The sequence below is a fragment of the Giraffa tippelskirchi genome, chromosome 1, assembly GCF_054371585.1.
Source record: "Giraffa tippelskirchi isolate mGirTip1 chromosome 1, T2T-mGirTip1v1.2.pri, whole genome shotgun sequence".
NCBI lineage: Eukaryota > Metazoa > Chordata > Mammalia > Artiodactyla > Giraffidae > Giraffa > Giraffa tippelskirchi.
Window position 1 is genome coordinate 142,419,176 of NC_137275.1, and position 16,757 is coordinate 142,435,932.

General features: G+C 42.5%; 1 protein-coding gene and 1 pseudogene across 1 annotated transcript; both read right to left on the bottom strand.

Annotated features, from left to right (window-relative positions):
* Nucleotides 1–456: 456 nt before the first annotated feature.
* On the bottom strand, nucleotides 457–927 carry LOC145538993 (interferon omega-1-like; annotated as a pseudogene).
* A 10,681-nt stretch (nucleotides 928–11,608) lies between these two features.
* On the bottom strand, nucleotides 11,609–12,196 carry LOC145538100 (interferon omega-1-like). Its single transcript, XM_081569509.1, has one exon. The coding sequence runs from the start codon at nucleotides 12,194–12,196 to the stop codon at nucleotides 11,609–11,611; it is 588 nt and encodes a 195-aa protein (XP_081425635.1).
* Nucleotides 12,197–16,757: the final 4,561 nt, after the last annotated feature.

A 16,757-nucleotide genomic window follows, 5' to 3' on the forward strand; every position in this document is an offset into this window, starting at 1 on the left:
GAGGAAAGCAAGCTAGAAGATTCACTTGATCAAGAAGGCCTGCATTGTGCTCTTCAAAAAGGAAAGAAAAGTGTCCATTAGAATCAAATTCCTGACACTTTGCTTTTACCTGTTACAGAGGCTAAGTGTTAGGTTAACTGACAAATACCTTTAACAAGATACTCTCTTAAAAACTTTTCCATAAAAAAATAAATTTCATATGTTGAAAATAGCAAATACCCGCAAAACATGGAAAAAGATCTTTTCCATTATGTTACAAAATTGTTTATTAAAGAAAAGAGATTGTGTTATTCTGTCTAAATATTTTTGTAAAATTGTGATTTTCATTTCAGACATTTTTCAGCTTGTAAGCAAACAGATGATCACTTTGGAGGCTTAAGCAAACAACAGTCTGATTGAAAGGAGAGTGTCACAAGTATAATTTTCATTTTATCTGTTGACTTTTCTTGAGGATTTTTACATGAGGAAAAGGCACTTTTCAATTTCCACTCTGACAACCTCCCAGGCACAGGGGCTGTATTCCTTTCCCTTCAGGTAGAGATGGATTCCTTGGAAATGCTTCCCGACAGCGATTCCCAAATCAGGACAATCCAGAGTCACTTCTTCCAGCTGTTCCAGGCTCTGAGCCAGGCTGGAGAGTAGTTTGTCGAGGAGGTGCTGTTCCAAGCAGCATAGCTGCTCTCCATGGTGAAGAGGTTGAAGATCTGCTGGAGCATCAGTTGGCGATAACAGGTGCCTTGAGTCATCTGGATTGGGATGATATCCTCACTTCTCCAAGGAAACTTGAAGTCGTGTCTGTGCTCTAGGCATGACTGAGGGGATCGTTTTCATCTGTCTCAAATGTATGAAGATTTCCTTGTTGTCAAGAGGACAAGCAGGGATGGAGCAGAGCATCACTCCTGCCACCAGCAAATAGATCTTGGCCATAGAGAGTTTCCGTGATTCACTGGAAGGCCACTAGGGGGCGCGCGGACACCACTAATCAATGAGTGAAAGGTTTCTTCGTCCCGTCCCGGCACAGCGCGCTACTCTAGCAGGCCGCAAGAGGGCGGAGGATGTCTTCTTATCGATTTTGTTAGGGAGTTGGCTAGTTCTGAGACTTCCTTTCAGCAGGTTTGGCAGCCAGAGAGGAAAGGCGTCGCTGCTCAGAGACCAAGTTGGTGCTCCTTTAATAGTGTACTAAGAAATCTTCAGTCTAAGCCCTCGCCAGAGACATTTGGTGTGATGGCAAGCCCGAAACCTTGCATTTCTAGGCGTCCCCTGAATATTGTGCTTTCTTTTCGCACATCAACTTGAGCGAGGCCGTTTTTACAAAGAAAATGCGTTTACGGAGGCGTTTGAAGCTGAGAATCAGAGCGAGTTCGGGCCAATTTTACAGATTTGGGCTCGTTTCTGGCGCGATGAAGGTACAGCTCAAGGAAAGGGGAACTTGGCGGCGGCGATGGGACGACTGGACGGTGCTGGGGACGCCCTGGGAGCGAGCTGCAGCGCGGTCCCCACCGGGGGACGTGGGAGCTGTGCGCCCCTGGAGATGCTCTGGGACTTTCAGGGTGTCGTTCAGGGAATTGGCCTTGAAGTGGGGGAGTAAGTATTGAACAACTGAAAAGTAGGAATATTAAAAAACTCACAGCACTGTATTTTCATGCGTTTAAATTTCTATTTAATTATATTTGTCTCATTAAATAATTAAAAACTTTTATTTTTGAAATATTTTTATGAAAACATTTTAAATATTAGATATATGATGTTAAAATATGAGTATTAAACATTCATTTTTGTGAAAATATTTTAAATATTGGATATTTGAATATTAAAATATGTATTAATATTTATTAGTATTGTATTAAATTCTATTTATGCTATGGTTTATTTGTACTGAAACAAGAATTTAATATGATTTTACTTTTCTGTCTTTAATGGAAGCAAACATTATATTCAAGATCACTTCTATATTTGTTTGAAATTTCTTGTGACTCTGTGACAGTCTTAAATAATTTTTATTTAACCCGAGTTTCTGAAACACCGCTGCCAGCACCCTACCTTGAGAGTGGTGTAGAATAAAGAATTAGTGCAGATGTCCCTTGTCCAATGATTAAGACTGAGCTTTCAAAGCAAGAGGTGCGAATCTGATGTCTGGTCTGGGAACTAAGATCCCACATGCAGTGCTGTGCAGTCAAAAAGAAAGGAAAGAAAGATGGAAGAGAGAGAGGGAGAAAGGAATGAAGGAAGAAGAGACAGTGTCCTATACAAAGTGTTGAGGACATTTACCAGGTCTGATCTTTTCATTTTCTTTGGGAAGAATTTTATAGGTGAAATGAGAATTGCCCAGATTTCACTGGCAATGTGAAGCCTTACTTTGTAAGACACACATGGTCTTGCGAATGCAAGGGCATTTCTTGTCTTCCTTGAAAATTTTGATGTTTTGTTCACCATGTATATTTTGGCACTTTCGCTTTTAAATATTGAGTTACAATATTATTTATCTTGATGTCTTAGACTTGGTGCCTTTTTACATATCATATGTAGGAGAAATCCTTTCTTACTTTGCCCCAATACTAACCCAAGAAATAGCTTTAGAAGTACTGTTGCCACCTTCCCTGGATGAAAGTATAGGAATGTCCCATTTCTTGTCATCCTCTCCCCTGTCTCATTGTATAACCAATTTCCTGGTCTCTTTAACCATTAAAAAAAATTCTTTGTCTTAAAATAATATCACCAAAGGTGGTCTGAGACTAACTGAGCATGATGTAAGGGACTTTTTACCTCATTTATAGTCTTGACAGAGCAGTCATTATCTTGTCAGACAATTTTTCAAGATGCTGGTTCTCTGCAAAAGGATTCAAGTGCTGTAAGATTTCTTTCCATAATGTTCCAGGACTGCTGTAAGCCTGAGATCTTAAGATCTGCTCCTTCAGAGACTTTTGGGCAGCCTCCTCTCCTAGACTTTGCTTTTGGGGGGGCCTCAAAACACAGCATTTTAGCCATTTTCCTTCTCTCCATATCTGTTTTTAAAAATCTTTTTTTTTTCTAGTAAGAAAAAAAATTACCTTTAGACTGCCTTCATCTGATTGCCTCTTCAGCCACCCCAAACCTTTTGGTAACTATAAATCTGGTTTCTTTTTCTCTCAGTGTGATTTTGAAGTATAACATAATCTGTGTCTAAAAAGTAGCATCAGATGTGGTCAAAAAGTAGTAACTGAGGTTGAGGAAAGGGACTGCTTATCTCATTTATTACAGAGCAGTTGTGTTTTATTAGACAGCTTTCCTAGAATCTGTTTCTCTGCAAAGAACTTCAAGTGCTGTGGGACTTCTCTCCATAATGTGCCAGGCGCTGATCAAAAGGGAGGAAACTTGGACTTTCGGGCTCCTTCAGAGTCCTGCAGGCAGTCCCTCTCCTAGAATTAACCCTTGGGGCCTCAACATGCAGACTTTTGACAGTGTTAACGTACTTGCAGGCAGAGCTTCTCTTGACGGGGCTGAGGGTGGAGTAAAGAAGTGACTATTGGTTATATTGATGTGAAAGACTGCTGTCATTCACTAATTTCCATATGCTCAGCCTGTAATTTGCAAACTTTATATTATTTGAACTATACAATGTCCTCTGTGATGGTACTAAGGTTGTCTTCATCTTAGAGGAGGAAGTGAACGTCTGGTGTGGGCTACACTCAGGAGCCCCAAGTTGTGTGAGAGTAGAGCTTCCTGCTGCTCCCGGTCCCTCCTCTTCATCAGCCCTGAGTACTGGCCCTCAGCTGCTCTGCGCTCCTGCTGCCTGCTTCCTCCTCATCCTCCCTCCAGTGTCCTCTCCCCTGCTCCCAGGAGGGCAGTCATCATTGCCGCCTGACTCTCCTGAAATCCGCATCATCAAGCACATTGTCACAGGTGTGTGCAGTCAGCACAGTTTGGTAGAGAATGAAGAGAGCTGTGCGAATTAACCCATGTTCAGTATTCAGTTCAGTTCAGTCGCTCAGTCGGGTCCGACTCTTTGCGACTCCATGAATCACAGCACGCCAGGCCTCCCTGTCCATCACCAACTCCCGGAGTTTACTCAAACTCATGTCCATCAAGTTGGTGATGCCATCCAGCCATCTCATCCTCTGTCGTCTCCTTCTCCTCCTTCCCCTAATCCTTCCCAGCATCAGGGTCTTTTCGAATGAGTCAGCTCTTTGCATCAGGTGGCCAAAGGACTGGAGTTTCAGCTTCAACATCAGTCCTTCCATGAACACCCAAGACTGATCTCCTTTAGGATGGACTGGTTGGATCTCCTTGCAGCCCAAGGGACTCTCAAGAGTCTTCTCCAACACCACAGTTCAAAAGCATCAATTCTTCGGTGCTCAGCTTTCTTTAGAGTCCAGCTCTCACACCCATACATGACTACTGGAAAAACCATAGCCTTGACTAGACGGACCTATGCTAGCAAAGTAATGTCTCTGCTTTTTAATGTGCTGTCTAGGTTGGTCATAACTTTCCTTCCAAGGAGTAAGCGTATTTTAATTTCATGACTTCACTCACCGTCTGCAGTGATTTTGGAGCCCCCAAAAATAAAGTGCCACTGTTTCCACATCTATTTGCCATGAAGTGATGGGACCAGATGCCATGATCTTAGTTTTCTGAATGTTGAGCTTTAAGCCAACTTTTTCACTCTCCTCTCTCACATTCATCAGGAGGCTTTTTAGTTCTTCTTCATTTTCCGCCATAAGGGTGATGTCATCTGCATATCTGAGGTTATTGATATTTCTCCCGGCAATCTTGATTCCAGCTTGTGCTTCATCCAGCCCAGCGTTTCTCATGATGTACTCTGCATAGAAGTTAAATAAGCAGGGTGACAATATACAGCCTTGACATACTCCTTTTCCTATTTGGAACCAGTCTGTTGTTCCATGTCCAGTTCTAACTGTTGCTTCCTGACCTGCATACAGATTTCTCAAGAGACAGGTCAGGTGGTCTAGTATTCCCATCTCTTTCAGAATTTTCCATGGTTTATTGTGATCCACACAGTCAAAGGCTTTGGCATAGTCAATAAAGCAGAAAAAGATGTTTTTCTGGAACTCTCTTGCTTTTTCGATGATGCAGCAGATGTTGGCAATTTGATCTCTGGTTCCTCTGCCTTTTCTAAAACCAGCTTGAACATCTGGAAGTTCACGGTTCACGTATTCCTGAAGCCTGGCTTGGAGAATTTTGAGCATTACTTTACTAGCATGTGAGATGAGTGCAATTGTGCAGTAGTTTGAGCATTCTTTGGCATTGCCTTTCTTTGGGATTGGAATGAAAACTGACCTTTTCCAGTCCTGTGGCCACTGCTGAGTTTTCCAAATTTGCTGGGATATTTAGTGCAGCACTTTCACAGCATCATCTTTCAGGATTTGAAATAGCTCAACTGGAATTCCATCACCTCCACTAGCTTTGTTCGTAGTTATGCTTTCTAAGGCCCACTTGACTTCACATTCCAGGATGTCTGGCTCTAGGTGAGTGATCACACCATCGTGATTATCTATGTCGTGAAGATCTTTTTTGTACAGTTCTTCTGTGTATTCTTGCCACCTCTTCTTAATATCTTCTGCTTCCATTAGGTCCATACCATTTCTGTCCTTTATTGAAACCATCTTTGCATGAAATGTTCCCTTGGTATCTCTAATTTTCTTAAAGAGATCTCTAGTCTTTCCCATTCTATTGTTTTCCTCTATTTCTTTGCATTGATTGCTGAGGAAGGCTTTCTTATCTCTCCTTGCTATTCTTTGGAACTCTGCATTGAAATAGGAATATCTTTCCTTTTCTCCTTTGCTTTTCGCTTCTCTTCTTTTCACAGCTATTTGTAAGGCCTCCTCAGACAGCCATTTTGCTTTTTTGCATTTCTTCTCCATGGGATCAAGACCATCCCTGTCTCCTGTACAATGTCACAAAGCTCTGTCCATAGTTCATCAGGCACTCTATCAGATCTAGTCCCTTAAATCTATTTCTCACTTCCACTGTATAATCATAGGGATTTGATTTAGGTCATACCTCAATGGTCTAGTATTATGCCACTGTTATCTGTCTACCATCAGAAAATGAGAGCTATAGTCCTGTAAATAATTGTGGAAGAATTAAAACTTATGTATTAGACCTTAAAAAGAAAATGCAGAGAGTTGTGTCTAGACTTATTTTGGTGCAATTTAAAAACTGTCAAAAGAGACTACAGAGTCACACCTGTAAGTTCTCTTTTAGACTAAAGAAGAGAGTTAGATTGAGCTTCAGGTTTTTATTTCAAGCTGAGTTGACTCATACAGATGAATATCTCCTTTTGGATTGAAACTTTTCCATGAATAAAATTTCATTTCCAGTGTAATAATACGAAAGAAGCATCGAAACTGTGACATTCTCTGATGCCCAGAATAGAAGGGAAGTGTTTCAGTGGAAACAAAATTGAGAAAAGTGCAGAAAATGACAATTCTGGCCTATTTAAAGATCTTATTTGCAGGAAGTTGCTGGCAACAGCTGGATAAAGGCTGGCACAGCCTGACATCTGCAACATCACCAAGCTCACCAGGTGCCAACCCCTTCCCAGATGACATGGAGGGTGATGTTCTCCAGCCCTGGAGAATGATGATCATCACCATTGTCACCCTCTGAGAGACCAGGAATCCTCCAAATTCAGAGCGTCAGTGAAACTGAGTCCCAGGGCTACAGCTCAACAAGGTGCTCAAAGTCTCCTTCCCTGCGTGCCAGCCGCTGGGAGGGCCCCATAGACCACCCTGTAACAGAGCAACTGACCCTGCCTGCCCAGCGGGAACCGACTCCAGTCCCAGTGCTGTGAACTCAGGTGCCAAGTCCACCGGGGAGAACCCAGGATTCCCAGTAGGCAGGATCCCCGGCCCGGGCCAGGTGCCGCCGGGGCCCATGGAGCTCCTATGGCCACACACGCGAGCAGAGAGGAAGCTTCCTTTTTGGGCCAACTGCCCGGGGGAGCTTTGCCGCCACTTCGCTCAGAGCCTTTGATTTCTGCACCTGCCCTGTGTCCACCCTCCTCTTCCTGAGAGGAGATTTTAGGCAGAGCGGTTTACACTGGTGCCTGTTTATGCTGCGGTTGATGGCTGGAAATCAGAGCACGTTGTGGTATGTTTTCAGATTCAGGACTGTTTCTAGGGGAAAAGTCGAATTCTGGGGAAAGGGGAAAAGCATCTACAATCTGGACAGGAATCTGCTAGATATTGGGACCTTCCAGTGGGAAGACTTGGGGAAAAGACTGAGACTTAAAGGAGCCCCAGGATAAAGGGAAAATGATTTCGTTTAATATAAATGGTTGATTTCTCCTGCAGTATTCAAGTAGTTGAAAATATTTTAAAATGTGTAAGTAAGTCTTAAACTCACAGCAAATTTAAATATTTTCCTTATGCCAAAGAAGACTTTAAGTTCCTGGCTTCAGTGAAATCAAAATCATCAATAATGTTTTCAAAATTACTTCTTTGTTCATCTCAGTTCGACTGAGCGAAAGCCGTATTTGAGAAACTTATGACCCAGTAACTCCCTTAAATAATTAATCTCAATTTTCAAAATCTTTTTATCTTCTCATTTCTTTTAACCAAGGATCTTAGGTTAAGCTCTCAAATTTATACATAATTTTTCATTGGAAAGTTTTACTGACATGTTTAAAATGTCATTTCATACAGATAAGTTGCTTTAAAATTCATAATCAAGATGTTTTTGATTTCTGCATAATATAGGTTTACACTTAATATACCATTTGCTGCTTAATAAGTGTCTTATATGCCAAATGCACTGTTTGCATATTGATTTCATGCCCACTAAATATCTCAGTGTTCTTGGTACAGCAATGACATTATTTCATTTGCTAGTAAAATTAAAAAATCTGTAGATATGCTTTGTACAATACTAGAAAAGATTAACCTATTCTAATTTGCAAAGGTAGAAGTTTTGCATTAAAAATTAGAGTTGAACAAGACACAGATATGGCATAATCATCTTTAGGATGGACATGAAATAATGGCGAAAGCTTTGTATCCACCTGGAACAGTAAGAACTCTCACAGCTATGTTTAATGTGTCCCTGATGCTTTATATAATCTACTCATTTATGATAATTTTATAATTTGTTAAATTAACATTATATAGACCACATAACATAAGATGGTATGTTGAATGCAGTACAGTATTCCCATTATCCCTATTTTGTTTTTAATTGGAGAATAATTGCTTTACAATGTTGTCTTGGTTTCTGCTATACAGCAATGGAAATCAGCTATAATTATACATGTATCCACTCCCATATTTCTATTTAAAAGCTGAGAAAACTGTAGTATAGGACAGAAAATCCAACTGGACTAAATGATGCAGGAAGCTGAGGGAAGAATAAAGAGATGCCCAAATAACAAATATACTAATCACCTGAGAAGACAAGAGTAACCCACAAAAGACAAAAAAACAGCAAGATTGTCATTTTCAAACGGTTTAACTGGTAAAACTATTTTAAACTTATCATTATTACATTTACACTTTTATTGACATCCCTGAGGACCAGCAGTATCCTACCATTGTTCAGGATGCTGGGTGAGAATAAGAAATGGAGACTTGCTCCAGCTCTGGGGAGTCAATTCCTCCCCATTTAAGGGACTCTCGGTTATAAGGTCCTGATGGAGGATGTGTGTGAGGGAGGGGTGTTTAAAACTAAAAAGAAAGACTTTGATCTTGAAAAGTACAAACTATAGGAAATTCTTAAAATAATAAAAGTTGAAATATGATGAATGAAATGTATAAATTGGTGGGATCTTTTTTGATCAATTTTTATAAATGAACCCTGGCTTGTTACTGCGGGAACTTGAATATGCCTCAGTAATGATATTTTCTTTGCAGCACATTGACATACTGATATTTTAAATCTTTCTTAGAAAATCATACTGTTTGAAGACAGAGAACATACCTACTTCCAGTAATTAACCCCCTGTTCAAATCTCACTAGGTCCATGGTGCTGAATAAAAGACATGGTGGGTGTGCATGAGATGATTCAACATATTTCAAATGATCAAATATCAAAGTTTTGCCTTAGTTTCTGGTTCAAGATGGCAGAGTAGAAGGGTATGCATTCATCTCCTCCTACGAGAGCACCGAAATCACAACCAGCTGTTGAAAACCATCCACAGGAGGACTCTGGAGCCCACCCAAAAAAAATACCCCACGTCCAAAGACAAGCAGCTTCAACAAGATGGTTGGAGGCACTCAAACACAACAAAAATAAATCCCACACCCGCCAGGTGGGAAACCAACAAACTGGAAAACAATCCTACCAAACAAGTTCTCCCACTGTTGTGAAGGTTCTGAGCCTCCTGTTGATTTTCCCAATCTGCGGATCTGGCTAGGAGACTGTGAATCCCCAGGGAATCTGACTTTGAAGGCCAGTGGGATTTCCTTACAGGCTTCCACAGGACTGTTGGAAAAAGAGACACCGTTCTTGGAGGGGACAGACAAAATGTTGCGTGCACAGAGACCCAGGGGAAGGGAGCAGTGACCCCACAGGAGACAGAACCACACCTACCTGCTCAAGTTGGAGTCTCCTGTGGAGGTGGGTCAGCAGTGGCTTGCTTTGGGGACAGGGTACTTGCAGCAGCAACCCTGGAAGGTGCCCCTTGACGTGAGTCCCCTTAGAGGTTGCAGAAAATCAAACACTTTATTCATTAATAATGTTTCTCACGTCTTTAGTACAAGAAGGGCAAAAATTGGCTGCTAAACTCTTTGTTGGCTTTTGGTCTTTCAGTAGCAATGCAGAGGCTCCAGGAGGTGACATTACCAGCAAGTATGGACAAGGGACTTTATCGAAAAGAGAACTAGGATCCAACCCGGGACAGCCCAGGACTGGAGAACACAAGCATATATTTCACAGCCCCTACTCTTTGCTTCCTGCCTCTGCATGTGTTTGATTATCTGTATTGATATGAGATCTCTATTATTTCCCAATTTTTTGTGTTTGTATTAGATCAAAGCATTTTCTACTAATCCTTCTTTCTCTAAGAGTTTTTTACAAACTCATAGGAATCCTTTTAGAAGTATGAAACTCAGAAATTGGAATTCTCTTCAGCACACAGCAAAGGAAAGTTCTCACACTGAAAGCACTATGAAACTAGCACCCAAGTTGGAAAGAAAATACCTTTACCAGGGGCCTAGCATCTTTCTAGTGTTGCCTTCCAGTCACTGTCTCAGGCCAGCTGTCCTGTCTCCTCCCTAAGGGCAGCCACTCTGTGATTCTCACTGTCCTGATGATTTCTGCCAAGAGCACTTGATGCTTCCTGTGTGATATGGACTCATTGAATCTAAACAATAATTCTATGAAAACTACTCTTATTGTCCCCATATTAAAGATGAAGAAACTGATCTATAGTGTTTATATTTTTCAGGGTCACTCTGCTGGTAAATAGCAGAGCTGGGATTCAGAGGTTTTGTAATTTCTAGAACTCTCCTTTACTTGGGCTCTCTTCCTGTGGCTTCCACTCTGACTACGCCATGCAGCTAGAAACCAGCACAGAACAGAGCTCCTGTGTTGGAGGCAGTGAAGTTACTGTGTAAGGGAGTGAACTGCTCAGGAAGGGAGTGCTGAGGAGAAGGTGGAGACAGAGTAATAGGAGTCAGGAGCAGCCAGTCAACACCGTATGTCATCAGGTTCCAGCAGGAGGTGACTGCAGGATATCTTCACTCAGATATATTTATATCAACCATTCTTTAATGAGTTGGTATAAATTAGTTATGCCTTTGACATCAAGACTAACCATTTTCTACAATTTCATAATCTCCTTTCTACCTTTTTTCTTTTTGGCACACTCCACAGGTTACAGGATCTTAGTTCCCCAACCAAGGGGAAACTCAGAATGTTAACAACTGCACCCACAGAAAATTCCCAGAATTTCACCTTTTGAGAAACATTTCCTGGACAGTGATAGAATTGTTCCACAGTATAAAATGAACAAATACTATTTTGCCATAGGTATATATGTAACTTCCCTGGTGGCTCAGACGGTAAAGCGTCGGCCTACAATGCGGGAGACCCGGATTCAATCCCTCGGTCACGAAGATAACCTGGAGAAGGAAATGGCAACCCACTCCAGTATTCTTGCCTGGAAATTCCCCTGGACGGAGGAGCCTGGTAGGCTACAGTCCGTGGGGTCTCAAAGAGTCAGACACGACTGAGCGACTTCACTTTCATAGGTATTTATAGACAAAATAAGGATTTAGATGTTCCAAAAAAAAAAAAAAACCTCAAGAAGTTTACCTTGATAAGTATTTAATAAATAAAACAAATTACAATTTTAATGAAGTAGAGAGGAGAATATATTTTCTAAATGTTAATACAATGTAAACATACACATCTTTTACATGAAAATATAAATATTATGATATAAAAAGGCATTAACTAAATAAATAATAAATAAATAACATCAAAACAGTCATCACTTATGGACTGAACGCTTGCAGCTGAATAATTTTCTATCTACTATCTTCTTACAACTGACAATATGTTAGTTGAACTAATCTAATAAATTTGGTGGATAAAGCAGAATTCAGAGTCTTCTGAAATGACCGCAGGTAAGTGTACAAGGGTGATGTGGCATCTTAGTCAGTGAGAGTCATGTCAAGGTGAGTTCAGGTCTCCATCCATATTTATTAAGCTTTCTTGCAAGCTGGTTGATGAAGACAAGGATCTCATGATCTCCCCTCTGACGATTTCCCAGGCGCAGTCGCTGTATTCCTTCTCTTGCAGGTAGACATGGATGCCCTGGAAGTACCTCTTCACGGCCAGTGTGGGGCCTGTCCTTCCCAGGGCAGAGTCTTCCTCTCGCATCACCTGTCCCAGGCAGGCGTCCAGGCCCTCCAGCTGCTGATGGAGTCCAGTGCGGAGCTGCTCCAGGAGGGTGGTGTCCCAGGCAGCAGAGGAGCGCTCTGTGCGGAAGAGGTTGAAGCTCTGCTGGAGCATCTCATGGAGGAAAGAGAAGGCCTGGGCCCCCTGGAGCTGGCCGCCCTCCACCATCTGCTGGGGGAAAGCGAAGTCTTTTCTGTCCTGCAGACAGAAGCGAGGGGAGAGCCTGTTCATTTGGCCCAGGAGCCTGAGGTTCTTCCTGCCAACCAGCATGTGTTTCTGAGACCAGTCACAGCCCAGGGATCCTCCAGGGCCGAAGCTGACCATCACCAGGGTCATCAGTAGAGAGAGCACGAAGGCCATAGGGAAGATGAGGCTGCTGCTGGGCTGGCTGAGACGGCGTCTGGGTGAACCTTGAGGTAGGTTCTCTGATGCCATGCTTTCTAAGCAAGGCCGTTAAATAGGGAACACAGTAATTTTCATTTTCTAGTCATTTCTCTACACTTTTACTTCCTTTTTTGATTTTCATTTATGTATTCTGAATATGGTCAAAAAAACTGTCATCAATCTAAACTATTAATTTTACCTTTTCCCAGTAACTTCTGATGTGCTTATCCAAATGGGTATTCCTCATTAAATGAGAAAGGTCTTCGTCTTAAGTTAGAATTGAAGTACATTTGTAACTACACAAATTATTGCTCACTGTTTCTCATGCATAAATATTTCTGTCCTCGTGTCCAGGAACACATTTTAGCCCTCATCTTAGGCTCTATATTTCCCTCTCACTTTACCTAGGAAGCCAGGCTCCCTCAGCTATGGTTTCCATATTTATTTAGGGATTTACCAGATTGCCTTGGCAGTTGAGCTCTTGGAAACAAAGGATGGGTTTTCTTTAGGGTTTGATTTAGAGGAGAGGCTGATTATTATGAGTCCATGAGCTTCTCCCACCTTTCTCCTCCTTCTAGAACACATTCCTGCAGGTCCATGTGGTTGTGTTTTAGGGAACCACAAGGTCAGGACCATTACAGGCATCACGCTTTCTTTCCACCACTTTCTTGCTGGAGACCTGTTTTCCTCCACAGACTGGGCCAATACCCCCACCAGAATCCTGGTTCTTCTCAGGGAACATGGGTGAGGAGACTCTAACTCCAGGACAATTGTATTTTCCCAGCAGCACCTCACTCACGAGGGAGAGATCACATGGAGCCACCCCCTGTCCTCTGGAGTGACAGAGTCCCCTTGCTCACCTGCTGGACTCCCTCCCTGCAGACAGGCTCACCACATCCTGAGGGCTCAAACATCTCCTTTCTGTGGCGGGCTTGTTTATTTGTTGGAAAATCAATTCTCTTCCTAAACCCCATCCTCCCCCCTGGAGTGTTTCTGTGAAGGACCCTAGGTCTTGGTAGTGACCCCTTCTCCTGACCCATTTCTCCAAAGCGTCAGCAGTGCTCAGATGCTGAAGCAAAAGTATGTTTGTATAAGTTGGTGGAGGAATTTCGAGCTGCAATCATTTTGCTTTTAGTAGATAAATAATATCTACTTTGCCAAGTATAGTTTTTATTATTCAACTCTTTTACTTAAACTGTTCAAGACTTGTTCTGCTCAGAGTTTCTGAGCTGGAGGAAGGAGATTCAGTGCTGGTGTTGTCACTTGTTGGAAGCTTATGTCACAGAATCTAGTGAGTTACAGTCATTTTTTCAGGCAGTTTATTCCACCCGGCATCTCTGTTCCTCTGTTTCTGTCTCCTCTGAGAATGCAGGGGAGTGAGACCCAGACTACTAGATCATGAGAAACAGCCTTCTTTCCTTGAGTGTTATTTTTCATTTAAACTTTTTAAATTCACTTAGTGACTTATTGGACAAGATTTGGCTCACTGTTCCTTCTCTGGTTGTAATTCATGATAACATGAGAGAACAATGAAGGGAAGTAAGGAAAGCCCGTGCAGCTGCGTCACTTTCGAGAGGTTAGATATTTTTTGTTTCTCTTTGCAATTTTGCTAGGAAGTAAAATGGCACGGTTGTTTTGTGGGCAACAAGAAAACAAGGGTAAGTCTCAATGTCATGAATATGAAAAAAAAGAAGGGGCTTTCCCTGACACAGTGATGTATTCTGGGTTAGCAAACTTCAGTGCAGCATAGCTGGGGCCTAGGCTGTGGCAGAGGGGAAGGATCAGGCCAGTAATGAACAACAGAAAGGCTGGGACATGGCTGCTTCTGACAGAAGCTCAAGAAAGGCCAAGTCGCGAGTCCGTGGACTGCCCTCAGCTTTGTAACACCAGCCACCTGATTTTTCTTTCCTTTAATCCATATGTGGTCAGTATAAGGGGAGAAGGAAGAAGTCACACATACCAGCTCATGGGAGATGGGCAATCAGAACCCCAGTACCTAGAACACTAACCCTCTCTTCACAGGGTCAAGGAGACCAGCCTTGCTGAACATCTGTGACAAATCCACTTGGGCAATGAGAAGTTGCTTTGAAAAAACTAGAATGAAAGGGAATGAAATGATTCCAAAAGATCCTGATCTTAATCTAGATAATAGTAATTATGATATTAAAAATGAAAATTGAATTTTATTGACTGTTGACCCTAATCTCCCTAATATCCCACCTTGTGATATGACCACATTAATAGGTTGGGTTTCTTCAGGTTTTTAAGAATTTTAAAAGTATTTATTTTATGTACTTATTTGGCTGTGCCAGGTCTTAGTTGCAGTATGCTGGATCTTCCATATTCCTTGCCTCAGATAGGATCTTTACTTGTGGCCTGGGAAGTCTTGTTTGTGGTCTATAGAATCTAGTTTCCTGACCAGGAACAAAACATCAAAATTCTAGGAGAGTTAGACAACTTTCCTAGAATCTCTTCCTCAGCAAAGAACTTCAAGTGCTGTAGGATTTCTCTCCATTATGTACAAGGCACTGCTCAAAAGGGAGGAAACTTGGGCTCCTGGGCTCTTCACAGTCCTGAAGGCATTCCCTCTCCTGGAATTAACACTTAGGGACTCAACATGCAGACCCTTGACTGTGTTAAGGAACTTGCAGGCAAAGCTTTTCTTGGTTGAACTGAGGGTGGAGTAAAGAGGTTAGAGTAGTTTATATTGATATGAAAGACTGCTCTCATTCACTAAGTTCCACATTCTCAGCCTAATTTGCAAACTGCATTATTTGAAGTAAAGGATGTCCCCTGTGACAGCTACTAAAGTTGTCTTGATGTTTCAGAAGACGAAAGAAAGGTCTGGTGTTGGCTACACTCAGGAGCCCCAGGTTGTGTGAGAGTAGAGCTTCCTGCTGCTCCCGGTCCCTCCTCTTCATCAGCCCTGAGTACTGGCCCTCAGCTGCTCTGCGCTCCTGCTGCCTCCTTCCTCCTCATCCTCCCTCCAGTGTCCTCTCCCCTGCTCCCAGGAGGGCAGACACCATCGCCGCCTGACTCTCCTGGAATCCGCATCATCAAGCACATTGTCACAGGTGTGTGCAGTCAGCACACTTTGGTGACAGAATGAAGAGAGCTCTGTGAATTAACCCACGGTCAGTATTATGCCACTATTATCTGTAGACCACCAGAAAACAGGAGCCATGATCCTGTAAACAACTGTGAAGAATTCAAACCTTATATATTAGACCCATAAAAAGGAAATGCAGAGAGATGTGGCAGTTTAAAAATTGGTGCAATTTGAAAACTGCCAAAATAGACTATGGAGTCACACCTCTAAGTTCTCTTTTAGACTAAAGAAGAGAGATTGAGCCACAGGTTTTTCTCTCAAGCTGAGTTGACTCATACAGATAAATATCTCCTTTTGGACTGAGACTTTTCCATGAGTATATTTCATTTCCAGTGTAATAACATACAAGAAGCATCGAAGCTGTGACATTCTCTGATGCCCAGAATAGAAGGGAAAATTTTTCAGTGGAAACAAAATTGAGAAAAGTGCAGAAAATGACAATTCTGGCCTATTTAAAGATCTTACTTGTGGGAAGGTGCTGGGAACAGCTGGATGAAGGCTGGCACAGCCCAACATCTGCAGCATCACCAAGCTCACCAGATGCCAACCCCTTTCCTGATGACACGGAGGGTGATGTTCTCCAGCCCTGGAGAATGGTGATCATCGCCATTGCCACCCTCTGAGAGAGCAGGAATCCCCCAAACTCAGCGCTTCGGTGAAACTGAGTCTCAGGGCTACAGCTCAACAAGGTGCTCAAAGCTGCCTTCCCTGCGCCCCAGCGACCGGGAGGGCACCACAGAACCTCCTGTAACAGACCAACTGGCCCTGCTCACCCAGCAGAAATGTCTCCAGGTCCAGCACCTCGAACTCCAGCATCATGTCCACAGGGAGAACTGGGGAGTCCCTGTAGGCAGGAGCCTCCAGCTGAGCTAGGTGCTGCCGGGGCCCAGGGAAAACGTGGAGCCCCAGGAGCAATGGGGAAACTTCCTTTTCAGGCCAGACTGCCCAGAGGAGCTTTGCAGGGGTTTTGCTCAGAACTTGATTTCTGCACCTGCCTCTGCTTCCATCCTCCACTTCCTGAGAGGAGATTTTATCCAGAGTGGTTACACTGGTGCCCGTTTATGCTGCAATTGATGGCTGGAAATCTGAGCATGTTGTGGTGTATTTTCAGATTCTGGGTTGTTTCTGGGGAAAACAACTAATTCGGGGAAAGGGGAAAGGCATCTACATTCTGGACAGTAATCTAGATGTTGGGACCATCCAGTGGAAGACGAGGACAACACTGAGACTTACAGGAGCCCCTGGGGAAAGGGAAAATGATTTTATTTAATATTAATGGTTGATTTCTCCTGCAACGTTCAAGTAGTTGAAAATATTTTAAAATGTATAGATAAGTCTTAAACTCACACCAAGTTAAAATATTTTCCTTATGCCAAAACAAAACTTTAAGTTCCTGGCTTCAGTGGAAACAAAATCATCTGTAATGTT

Bases quoted from the DNA above. Each gene is read 5' to 3' on its own strand.
- LOC145538100 (XM_081569509.1), bottom strand. From the start codon at position 12,196: ATGGCCTTCGTGCTCTCTCTACTGATGACCCTGGTGATGGTCAGCTTC.